A 12,567-nucleotide genomic window follows, 5' to 3' on the forward strand; every position below is an offset into this window, starting at 1 on the left:
TATAAAATACTTGCTCTGATACATCCTTCATCGTGGGGCTGGGGTGCACAGGGAGAAGAGCAGCCTCCTCACCAGAGCCCATGGAAGCACAGGACATGCCTGGGTGTTGTGGGGGTCCGAGAAAGGTAAGGAGACAGCAGCAGCAACAGCTCAGGTGAGAAGGAAACAGGTTCTCTAAGACACACTAGAACTGGTCACTCCCCTGGCACTGTGGGAAGCTGTAAATGTCTACAAGGTCACCAAGCAAGCTCTTACCTCTACAGTGATGAAAACCTCCTCCAAGTGACTTGCAAAGTTTTCCATTTCTATTATCTGCTGCTCCAACTTGTACATGTTTTTGTGAATTTCTTCCTGTCCAATAGAGCATCACAGAGAAGGCGTCAGTGCCTCCTCTGCTCTGTCTCCTCTGGAGACAGCACTGAGAATGCTTCCCTGATGTCCCCTGGAGACAACCATGTGACCCCTGGACAAAGACCCCAGGAAGCCTGTTACCTTGGCACTCTCCAGGGCTTTACTGAGTGGGGTCACTTCATGCTCTTTGTGTTCACCGAAATCCTTCTCAACAGCTCTGATGGGAGTTCTGCAAGTGACACAGAAGAGATCGGCGGCTTCTTCCTCGTCCTCCTCCTCTGGGATGACGTAGCACTCGTACTCCTCACTGGCACGGCCGTGTGTGTACCTGTAGGATTCCCACAAGGCCTGGCTCTGGCCTGCCATGCTCCACTGTGAAAAGTCCTGGTCCTGGTCCTCTGTCTCAACTTCTCCTTCAAGTCTCCAGTCTCTCTGCTCCCAGCCTGGCTCTCTCCTCTTTATTCCATAAGGAGGATATGCTGGCACCCCCATCCTACCTTCATCAACAAATGAATTCCCCACCTCGTGGTGGTCATCCTCTAGTCCATATAAATGCACAAGTTCAGCCACCTCCTGGAGGTCGCTTTGAGCTTGGCCTTCCCCTGCCTCCTTTGGGTCGTAGGTCATTTCAGCTTGAATGGTTTGTCTCCTCAGTCTAGTGTTTTCCTCTGGGAAGAGCGGCAGTCTGTCCTCAGAGTCGTACAGATCCATGTTATAAAAGTGGAAGTCCTTGGGAGCTGTGGGCCTGTCCAGCCTGGGCTCCTCTCCTGCCTCCTCCTCCATGGCAATTTCAGCAGCCCTGGGAGCACCAGTGTATGAAAAAGACCCTTCCTGGATCCTTAATAGTGACTATCTGGGGTTCTAGAATAGAAAACGAGGGAAAACATCAGCTCCTGGAAGGTCATTGCAGTAGATGGTCATGAGATCAGACTCTACTCATTCATAAATTTAAAAAAATTTTTAAAATATCCCAATTGTAGCCCTGTGTTAAAGCACCTGTAAAGAAAGGTTTGCTTTCTCTGGGCTTCCTAAGTTTAAAAAGAAACAATTTAGGAGAGAAATGTCAATGGATTTAACTAACGAACTGCTCCTACACATTAAAACAACAGCAAGAACAACAAAGAAAATTCAAAACTTAAAAGGCCAAATAAAAGGACAATTAATTTTTTTTACATGTATGATTTTATTGAAAAGTTATGACCTCCATAGATGAATATACAAGGACAATTCACAAGACAACTACTTTTTCATGGTATTAGTTGTGCAAAAGTATTTGGAGAACTATTTATGCCTATGAATAACAGAGCAGATAAATGAGATGCCATTTTGCCTTTCCAGTTGGCAAATATTTTAGAAAATAAAAATGATATCCAAGGTGGGGGCGAAAGCTCAGCAGTATAGTGTGTGCTTAGCACGTGCAAAGACCCGAGTTCAGTCCTCAGCATCAAAAAGACAAATAAAATGAAATAAAATGACACCCAAAGCTGGCTTAACGTGAGTGCTGATACACTACTGTTTGGGATGTAAACTGGCACCACCCTTCTGGAAAGAAAATTTGGCAGTACTAACTAGGAGCCTTAAAAAGATCCCTGTTCCTTAAATCAGTAATTCTCTTTCGCAAGCTTAAAGGAAAAATCCCAAATATAGGGAAACATTATTTCTCTATAAAGTTTTTACCACAACATCTTTTATATTTGCAAAACAATTTTTTTTGAAAAAGCTTCATGATTAGAATAGCTAAGTCAACCAGGATAAGTATACTCTACAGAATATTAGGCAGCCTTCAACATATCTATAGAAAGCAAACGAGAACTTGGGAAAAGACTATATAGGATGCTGCAAATAAAGAGAAATTTTATAATATATGATGCCCACTATTTATTTATTTGAGACAGGCCTCACTATGTAGTCCAGGCTGGCCTCATGGTGATCCTCTTGGCTCAGCCTCCAGAGATTAGAGGCATGTACCAGCACTCCCAGCCCTGATGCCCACTATTTTAATGTAATGTCTAGCAGTAGTAGTAAATACAATGATAGTCATAGTACCTACTATGAATTGAATGCTCTTTCTATGCATATATATATATGATTAACCTCAGATACATCAAATACATGGTAGGTAATGCTATTATACCCATTTTGTAGATGAGCAAATTAGCTCACAGTTTCTTGTGCAAGGTCACACCGTTATTAAGTCAGTGAACTAGGATTTGAGGCTTAGTCTATATGGCAGCCAGCTTATTGAAAGTCAGTGATATCCAACTACAGGAAACACGATGGACCAGATGTTTCAGTTGCCTTCTAGAATCCATTACTACACTGCATGGAGGACAGGTTTCTCACTGATGTCTGCCATCCAGTGACAAATTCTATACTTCCCTGGTTTTTATTATACTCACATATATGTGCAGTGACCATCACAGTCAATTTTAGAACATTTTTATTACCTCAAAAAGAACCCCTCTAAGCTATCACTGCCCCCGATTCCCTCAGCCGCAAGTAACCATGGGTCTCCTTCCTGTCTCTATCGATTTTGTGTATTTCATATAAATAGGATCACATCATATATGATCTTTTGTGACTGGCATCTTTCATTTAACATGTTTTCAAGGCTTATGAATTTAGCACATTCATTCTTTAGTACTTCATTCTCTTTTGGGGGCTAGAACATTTTTATGGATATACAACACCATATTTTGGTTATTTGTTGCTTTTCCATTTCATTTTGGCTATTTCCATGTTTTGTCCATTATAATGATGCTGAAGCTTATGTGGAAGTATTTTGTGGACTTATGTTTTCATTTCTCTTGGAGGCAGACAAACAGATAGATATGGATATATAAAAATTTTTTCCTTAAGAGTGGGATTATTGGGTCAAGTGGTGATTTTATGTTTAACTTTCTGAAGAATTGCCAAGCAATTTTCCAATTTTCCAGCTGCTGCTCCTTGAAAGGCTCTGACTTATATTTGTCAGCACTCGCTATTATTTGACTTTTTGATCACGTCACCCTGATAGGTATTAAGTGGTATCATTGTGGTTTTGATTTGTATTTCCTGGTGAAGGATGATGTCACATACCATTTATGTATTTACTGATCATTTTTATATCTTTTTTGAGAAACATGGATATAACATTTTGTCTGTTTAAAAAATTGTTATTGCCTATGTACAGTTGAGGTATAAGAGTTCTTCATGGATTCTGAATACAATGCTTCCAGATACAGAGCTTATAAATATTTCCACTACATTCTGGATGCTGTCTTTTCATTTTCTTCATGCTGTCCCTTGAAGCACAAGATTTTAATATTGCTGAGATCCAGTTTATTTAGTTTTTTCTTTTTGTGCTTGTACTTTTAGTATCATATTTAAGAATCAATTGTTAAATGTGTAGTTAACCCTTTCTTGCATTCCTAGATAAATCTCACCTGGTCATGATGTAAACATTTTTGTAGGCTTTTCTTTTCCTTGTGATCTTTCTGTGGTGTTGGTATTGGGGTAACATGATTCATAGACTGAGTTGGGAAATGTTTCTCCACTCACATTTCTTACAAGAGTTTGTAAAGATTGTTATTAATTATTCTTTAAATATTTGGTAGAATTTACCATTGAAGCTACATAACCCTTTATAGTAGATAGTTTTTCCTCACTTCATCTCTTTTGTTATTAGAGGCCTGTTCAGATTATCTTTTCATGAGTCAGTTTTGGTAATTTGTGTTTTTCTAAGCAATGTCCATTAAGTTATCTAATTTATCAGAAAACAATTGTTTATAATGTATCTTAGTCTTTTTTATTTCTGTAAATGTGATTCTTTTTTTTTTTTTTTTTGTACCAGGATGGAACCCAGGACCTTGTGCTTGCCAGGCAGGCACTTATACTACTGAGCTAAGTCCTTGGCCCTGATTCTACTAATTTGGTTCTTCTCTATTTCTTGACCAATTTTGATAAAGGTTTGTCAATTTTGTTAATCACTATGAAGAATCAGTTTTTTTATTTCTCTGATTTTCCCTATGGTTTATATATTTTTTATTTCAGTGATTTCCATTGTAATCTTAGTTTTTCCTTCCTTCTGCTTGCTTTGTTTAGTTTTTCAGTGTCTTCAGGTATTGATTTGAGATCTTTCCTTTTTGAATATAGACACTTATACTATAAGGTTTCTAATCAGTATCTGGAAACACTTCTTGATCTTCTAATTGTTTTAGAGTATATAATATGAAGTGTATCATTATTTACAGGACTGAAGTCTCCAATTATTAGTGCCATATTGTCTCTTTTATCATCTGTGTCAGTTTTGCTCAATGTATTTTGGTGCTTTGTTATTAGGTGCATATACATATAAATCCATATTTCTAATGGATCTTCCATAGTTATAAAATACTTCTCATTATCTCTCATAACATTTCATTTTAAAGTCTATTCTTTTCTGATATCAGTATAGCCACCCTGACTTTCTTATGGTTGCCATTTACATATCTGTTTCTATCCGTTTAGTTTCAATCTATGTTTCTCCTGCATACAGCATATAGTTGGTGTCTCCCATTATTTTATTATGTATTCATTATGACAGGGTTTGTAAGAATCGCCAAGAGACAAAGTCCTTGTATTCTTTTCTGTGTGGCAAAATGACATTTCCTATGAAATAATATATCAAGACCCCAGTCGTTAGAATTAATTGATTTCCCAACCCTCAGTTTTCTCAGAGGATAGTAAACCAAAGGTTGGAATCCTGGCATACAATGTTTAGTGAGAACTAAAGATGTAACAGTGAAGAAAGAGAGTTTACCACAGAGAAGTAGTAAGCTACAATGTAAAGGACAGTAACCAGGGTTAGAGAACCCTAAAGAGTGTCTCGAGGCTGCGGGAAATTTCCTCACAAAGGATGCACTTGAGGATCTTTTGGTGCAACTTAGGGGAAAGGAGCTCAGTAAGCATCAAAGAGCTCATGACTACAACCCCAGGGCAGGGCAGACAAACAGATTTGTTCTGGCCAGAGGTGGCTCACAGTTGCTGGACAAGCAAAAAAACAAGGGAGAACAAGGAGAACCAAGGCTGGCTGGCAGGTGAGCAGAGGGAAATGGAAACGCTGCTATAGGTTAGATGCCTTGGGAGGGCCACGGACGGTGCTCCCCACACCCTGAATCACTGTCACCCTGAGGACCTGTTCTGAATTCTTGACCTCCATAAACCATACAAGATGGATAAATATTGTTAAGCAGGTTTTAGGAAAATGCATATGTAACAATGATAACATATATTGTTCCAGCCTAAAAGTAAACTTCTGTCCATCTGGCTTTCCCCTTTGCTACCATTTTCTTTCTCTTTCTCCTTTGTTCACCTTTGGACTCCTTCAAAGGGTAGGATTTAGACTGTGTTGTATGTATATGAGATTTTCCAAGAGGCTCATGGGTGTGGACTGCTTCAAGAGCTATCAGTTTCCCGATGCTTAACCTCACATTTAATCTTTCTGCTATGCTTAGAAATGAGCCAACATTAGAAGCTCCATGCAGATTTTCTTTCCACAATTATTTTTCTTCTTTTATAGAAGTACAACCACTCTCCCCACACATCCTGCACTGTAAGAATTCGTTGCCTTGGTATTTAAGAGACCTTCAGGCTAGCTAAAGGGAAGGGTAATTTGAAGTGTTGATAACCAACACTGACAAAGTGAGTGACACTAATGCAAGAGGAAGAAAAAAAGAGTTTTCAAGTTAAGTGGTTTCCAGTTCTTTGCTTCCAAGTCAAATTAAATCGCATCTAGTCAAGTTGTCAGCTGATACAGTATTAAAATAATTCTTCGTGATAGATCACCATGTAATTTTGACATGCATTTCAGAAAGAGCTCAGAGAATTGAGTGACATTGTGCTATAAACTGCTTTCATTTCCATCTACTTATGTAGGTGAACAAGATCATCTACAAAGTGAAAACCAGCAAGACAACTCACTCTAAATCCTGCTGCATTCCAGAACATGTAATTTTCACCCAAGGATACAGGAGCTTAAAAAAGGAGAGAAAATCCCCACCCACCTCATCAGCAGATGTATGTTCACTTTGGCTTTTTAAAATAATTGTTTATCAGCTGGGCATGTGGTACACACCTGTAACTCCAGTAGTTAGGAGACTGAGGCAGGAAGATTGCTCACAGTTCAGGGCCAACCTGGGCTACAGAGTGAGTTCAAGGCCAATCTGAACTATATAATAAGACTGTGTCTCAAAAAACCAAAATATTATTAAGATTTATAATGTATTTATGCTGTTTTACTGAAACAGGACTAAAATATATTGGAAATTTAATTCTTAAATAAAAAAGGCTTACTAGAGACTTACAGGACCAGGAAAACAAGAAATTTAAATCTCAAGTTATACATGAGCATTTTTATGAAGTATTGTGGATGATCAATAAATCACCTTCCCGACTTAGAAAAAAATTGCTAGGACAAAACTTTGCTGAGAAGTAAAATGGACAAATAAGTTCAAGGAGAAAAAAAAGAGTACTGTAAAATTCCTAATGTTATATTAGTGTTTGTACATTTTTAAGACACTGGATGAAGAATATTACATTGTTACAATATTTAAGAGTTTCCTGGATAAATCTAAAGAGGTTATAGAATTATTTTATTTGCAAATGTAAATATGATTTGCCAAAAAGTATTTCCAACTATATTACAATTTTTAAAATAATAGCCTTATTAAGATATAATTTACTGCTGGAAATTGTGGCACACACTTGTAATCCTAGCTGAGGCAGGAAGATCACCATTAATTCAAGGGCAGCCTAGGATACACAGTGAGTTCAAGACCAACCCCAACTACGTAAAGAGACTACCTCGAAAAAACTAAAAATATTAAATAAATAAAATTTTAAAAATAGTTTATTTAAAGTTTGCTCTATTTTTTTTTAAGTATTGGAGATTGATCCCAGGGACTTCACACTGAGTTACATCTCTGGTCCTTTTTATTTTTTATTTTGAGACAGAATTTTACTACTGAATTGCCCAGGGTAGGCTTGAACTTGCAAGCCTGCTGCCTCCATCATTCAGAGTACTGGGATTACAGGCAAGTGCCACCATACTTGGTTTAAAGTTTACTCCCCACCCCCCTTTTTCTTTTTATTGGTACCGGGATTGAACTCAGGATCGCCTGCTTACAAGGCAGGGGCTTATGCCGCTGAGCTAAATCCCCAGCCCCAAAGTTTACTTTTTTAAAGTACTCAGTTTAGTAGTTTTTATTTTTATTTTTTGGTACTGGGACTCAAACTCAGGACCTTGCGCTTTCCAGGCAGGTGCTTATGCCACTGGGCTATATGCCCGGCAGTTTAGTAGGTTTTTTTGTTGTTGTTGTTGTTTTGGGGGTTTTTTGGTCTTTTTGAGACAGAGTCTTGCTATGCAGTTCAGACTGGCCTTGAGCTCACTTTGTAGCTCAGGTTGGTCTCAAACTTGTTAATGATCCTCTTGCATCAGCCTCCCGAGTGCTGGGATTACAGGCATGAGCCACCAAGCCTGGCTAGTTTAGTAGTTCTTAGGGCACTCACAGAATTGTGGATCTATTACTACTATCCAATTCCAGAACATTTTCAGCATGTTGGCTTGGTCTACAGGGTGCCAGCTCCAATGTCTTCTGGTCCACTCCAACATGGACCACCCATGGGACCTGGGTGTGGAGAAGTGGGGAGGAAGGAAGGTAGCTTCGGAGGCAGCATTACAAAGCCAGTGGCTGCCAGGCACCTGAGCCAGTGTTTCGCCTCCAGAGCCTGTGTGATGTATGAGGATCCCAGGATGCGGGAGTCTGGGGACTTGCTAGTAACCCCACCCTCCGTCAGCCCCTGGCTGGGGCAGTCCTACTCATTCTCAGGAGTGTGGGCCCAACTGGCTTAGGGCACGTCTTGTTCCCACTGTGTCTCAGTGTACACTGTGTCTCAGTGTAGCTGGCACTGGCTGGACCAGGAGGTCTCCTCCACTGGAGGCTCCGGACCCCAGGGACCACTGACTCGTCCAGCACAGGTGCACAGTGTCTGCCTCTCGGTCACTTTCCTTCACTGGTTCACAAAGTCACAGTTGCCTCCCAGCTATGGAAATACCACGTCACCCCCTCTCTCATCATGACTCACTCTGGGCCTTGCAGTCCCATGTCATAACAGAAGATTTTCAGCAAAGCAATCAAAATCAGAGTCTTACAAGGCTCTGAGTTCTGCCTTCGCATTCCTGTATGAGGTGTGATTGCACTCACAAAACATGTTTAAATTTTAAAAATGTACTGATATAAAAATCACTGTCAATACACTCCCCCTCACTTCAAATACACTTATCTCATTGCTTTTGCTGCTTTCTGAAGTGGCTCAGGAATTCTGTTTCATGAGTGTCTTTTTGAGGTCTGACCAAAAAAATAGTAAACGTCGCTGCCAAGTGCCGTCCACGGAAAGGCAGGCTCGTTAAAACTTCACAGTGAGTCCTCATCTCCTTATTTACTGGATCCTGCACTGTGCAACTTCTGCCTCTCCCCAAAGTCAAAATGACCATGAAAGGTAAATGCTTTGAATTGATTCAGGACATGGAGGCAGCCACAAAAGTGCAAGGAAAGGGCCAGGGATATGGCTCAGCAGCTTAAATGCCTGCATGATAAATGCAAGGTCATGAGTTCAATTCCTGATACAAAAAAAAAAAAAAAAAAAACCCACAACTAAAGACACTCATGAAGATGAAGGACACATAGATGACTATCACCCCACCCAGGGCTGGGCACAACTTCTCAGAGACACCACCTTCCTTTTCTCCTGGGACTCAGGAGGCTGCTCCCTCCTCTAGCACAAGCTCTGGACACATCCGCTGAAGTCACACTGCTTCTCTCTGTGGCTCCAACATCACTCCAAGCGCCACCCTGTGGGCAAAAGTCTTCCTCAAAACCACCTGTCCCCAGACTGCTGCCATGTACCACATGACCGTGCTTGCAGTCTCCCAGGCACACACATGACCCAGCACCATGCTGCGCCACCCAGGTGCTAAGCCCTGGGTGCTAAGCCCACCCAGCCTGCCTTCAGAGGGCCCGCTTGGACACTGCTCATCCTCCTACCCGCCCTCCTCAGGCAGCCACAGCATCTTAGCGGATGACCTCTGTCCCTCTAACCCTCCTGGTGTCTTCCATGTGGTTCCATCCTGGGCCCTGGATGGAACCTGCTCTTCCTGCTGAGAAGTTTCTGTCCTTCCTGCCTGCTACTCCTTCATTCCCCATCATTCACCCTGCACAACCGTGGCAGTCTTCACAAGGCCCGGATTGCTATGTTCCATTAAAAATAACGTGATGCCTGCTCCCTCCAGCCTCAAACCAGAGATTGGAACACAACTTTCACATCATCCAATCTAATGAGTGATCACTTATGCTGATTCTTCCTCCATGTCTTGATCCTCTAGATACTGCCTCCCCAGGCCACTGTCCTTTGGATCTAGATGGTCCTGCCTTTGTGTCCTATCTCTGCTGCATCCTAGTAGCATGGGCTTGGGGAAGTCATCCCGCTAGGCCTCACTTCTGTAGACCATACAGCAGGTTTGCTCACAGTGTCTAGCTCCCAAGATTGGTCTTGCAATGAAATATGTGTGTAAAATGCTTAGCATAGTACATGGCTCAAAGCAAGTCTCCAACAAATGTTACCCGCCATTCTTATTGGTCTTTCTATGTATTATTACTGTTAATGGGACAGGCCACACCTACCTGTGCTAAATCAGTCTCCCATGAAAACCAAGGACCAGGGTCAAGGCACAGCCCATGGTGGCCACAGAAGTATGGAATCTTCTGCAGTTACTGTGGGGACATCTGTCCCTGAGAGCAGCTGAGGATGGGAGAAAGCACCAAAACATGATAGCCCCGTAATCAGGCAGACACACAGCTTCTGGTCCTGCTCTCCTCACAGCAGGAGCTTCTAGGAGCCCAAGACAGAGCGTGGCATTCTGAATTCTAGACAGCAAAACTGAGTTCCTGTGAGAAGAAGGGGCTTGCCCAGCTGACAAGGATCTCCACACCTACTCTGCATCCAGCCCTGGGCTGGGTGCTGCCCACACAGCCAGTCAGATGAAGAATTTGGATCCAAACCCAGGTTTTTGCTGAATCATGCACCCACAGGCAAATCACATTTACACTTCCATGTGCTTCCAAAAAAGAGACAACCAAAATTTTGTATTCCCCCAAACCACTGCAAGAAAGCCTACCATCAAAGGCTGGAAAGCAAACCTCCCAGCAATCTCTGGAGAAGACCCCAACAAAGAGAGAGTGAATTCCCAGACACACAAGCTTCAGGACACACATGCGCCCACATTTGCTTGCATTCACCCCATGTTTGCCCTTTGAATGTACAAACAAACTGTCTGTGTGCCTAGCACCAAAGCAGAGATTGTGTAACGCAGCCCATAGTTCACACATATGCTTCTCTTCCTACTTCTCTTCAGCATCTACACTCTTTCAGTTTTAACAATCAGAAGCTGGGGAGAGAGAAACACCAAGAATGGATTGTCATTTTATAAAGTACGAAAGGCAAGCTTAATGAAGTAACAGAACCATCTACAGTGAACATACTGGACAGACTGTTCACCTCTACACCATAAAGTGGCAGTTAACAACAGGATAGACGTTTGTTCAGTCCCACACGGGAGAAGCATTTCTGTGTTTTAATTAGAAAAGTCTCCTTCAGAATGCTTTTTAACCTTCTATGGGTCATAACACTGTCGTGAATCTCCTGAAATCTGTGATAGAGAGGAACAAAATTGTAGAATCGCAGCCATGGAGACCTTTGTAATTCCTGAGCTACAGCTAAAGAAAACTTGCTTTAAGATGTTAGCTGTACAGAAAAGCAAAAGGGTTCCACTCAACTATCAGGCACAGCCCAGACCTGGCAACCTTTGGCAGGAGCGTGCTGCCTGCCAAACAAGCTGATTTTCAGTGTTTAAATCAAAGCATAAAGACTTGTAGGCAAGTGTGTGCCAATTAAAATAAAAATATTTTATCCACCCAATACTCTATCCAGATGACATCAACAACCAGGATTCCAAACGGTTCCATTGCAAAATCTTGGCACTGAACATACCTTACGCACACATGGTAAGGATCATCAGCCTCTCCTTACTTTTATGAGAAACTTCAGTACCTGGCACCACCCCCTGTTCAGGAAAAGTACATCCTTGCTCATGAAGGCACAGAAAACATCTAAGCAGTTAGGTGCAATTTAAACACCTGCAATTCATCATGATATCCTCTCTTAACTAAGGAAAGATTTAGCATTAACATAGTAGCAGTAACCTGAGAGCTTATCATAATACAATTTGCATTAGAAGAGGACTATCCCAAAACTTGCCTGCTGAATGAAGGGGCCATAATGCTTAATTCAGAAGACTTGGAATTCTGCTGGAAAATCAAATCTCTGCCTAGCAGGTTTCTTCCCTGGTGACCTCTGTGTGCTCCTACAGGCCACCCTGCTCCTTCTACGGCTAGGCTGTCTGCAGGACACCAAACCCGCGTGGTAACACAAGCTGCCTCGAACCACAAATAGCAACAGGCCTGCCAGGAGTTCAAGTCCAAATATAGACCTGACAAGAGCTGTCTTGCTATTTCTCACCACTCAAGTGTCACCAGGAGAAATCACATGCTGTGCTCTGCGTTTCTTCATTTAGGGTGGGACTGGAGACCTGGGGTTGGATGGCTGACTACATGGAGTGGGACAGTTTGCAGTAAGCCCAGCTCCATGGTATTCAGTGCAACTTCTTTCCCTCCCATCATTCCTTTGAAGTGTACCTTAAGTGGCAATTATTCTCTCTGAATCAAAATCAGTAGATCCTATGACTTTCTGAACAGCCTACTTGTATGTCTCTCTGATAATGGGGAGCAGGACCCTCAAGGGGTCCCTCTAGGTGCTTGTTGTCCTGTTCAAAGAATTGGACAAGAACTGCAAAGAACATAGAGATTTTATATTTAGTAAAAAAGGTAAAAGTAGGGAGAAAAAAGGAAAAAAGTATTCTGAAAACAAGGTGCTCTGCACCTTGAGGGCAGGCCAGTTAAAGAAAAGTCCATCCTGTAGCACTGCAGTGGGGTTTGAAAGGCTCACTCCAGGGTAATGGCCACTAGCTTTTTATAGATTTCCCGCCCCCTTGTGATGTCACTCTAGGCTGTCCTACCAAAACCTTGCTTGATCTCATGTCAGAAGAACTGAAGACAGTGATCTCTGATTGGTGTGTCTTAGGCA

The 12,567-nt window shown here is 41.8% G+C and overlaps 1 protein-coding gene across 2 annotated transcripts in view; it reads right to left on the minus strand.

The window, feature by feature from the left end:
- Nucleotides 1-11,863, minus strand: part of Fsd2 (fibronectin type III and SPRY domain containing 2) — a 44,702-nt gene extending 32,839 nt beyond the window's left edge. Inside the window, exons 1-3 of one of the 2 annotated variants that reach the window (XM_013158972.2) lie at nucleotides 11,683-11,862; nucleotides 493-1,212; nucleotides 256-351 (exon numbers count right to left, since the gene is read on the minus strand). In XM_013158972.2, the coding sequence (XP_013014426.1) occupies nucleotides 256-351; nucleotides 493-1,134 (738 nt within the window). In that variant the 5' untranslated portion in view covers nucleotides 1,135-1,212; nucleotides 11,683-11,862. Of the gene's footprint in view, nucleotides 1-255; nucleotides 352-492; nucleotides 1,213-11,682 lie in introns of both variants that reach the window. The other variant, XM_063250095.1, reaches the window with a different exon arrangement.
- Nucleotides 11,864-12,567: the final 704 nt, after the last annotated feature.

The sequence above is a fragment of the Cavia porcellus genome, unplaced genomic scaffold, assembly GCF_034190915.1.
Source record: "Cavia porcellus strain 051 isolate PalLab524CR breed Dunkin Hartley unplaced genomic scaffold, mCavPor4.1 scaffold_6, whole genome shotgun sequence".
Lineage (NCBI taxonomy): Eukaryota > Metazoa > Chordata > Mammalia > Rodentia > Caviidae > Cavia > Cavia porcellus.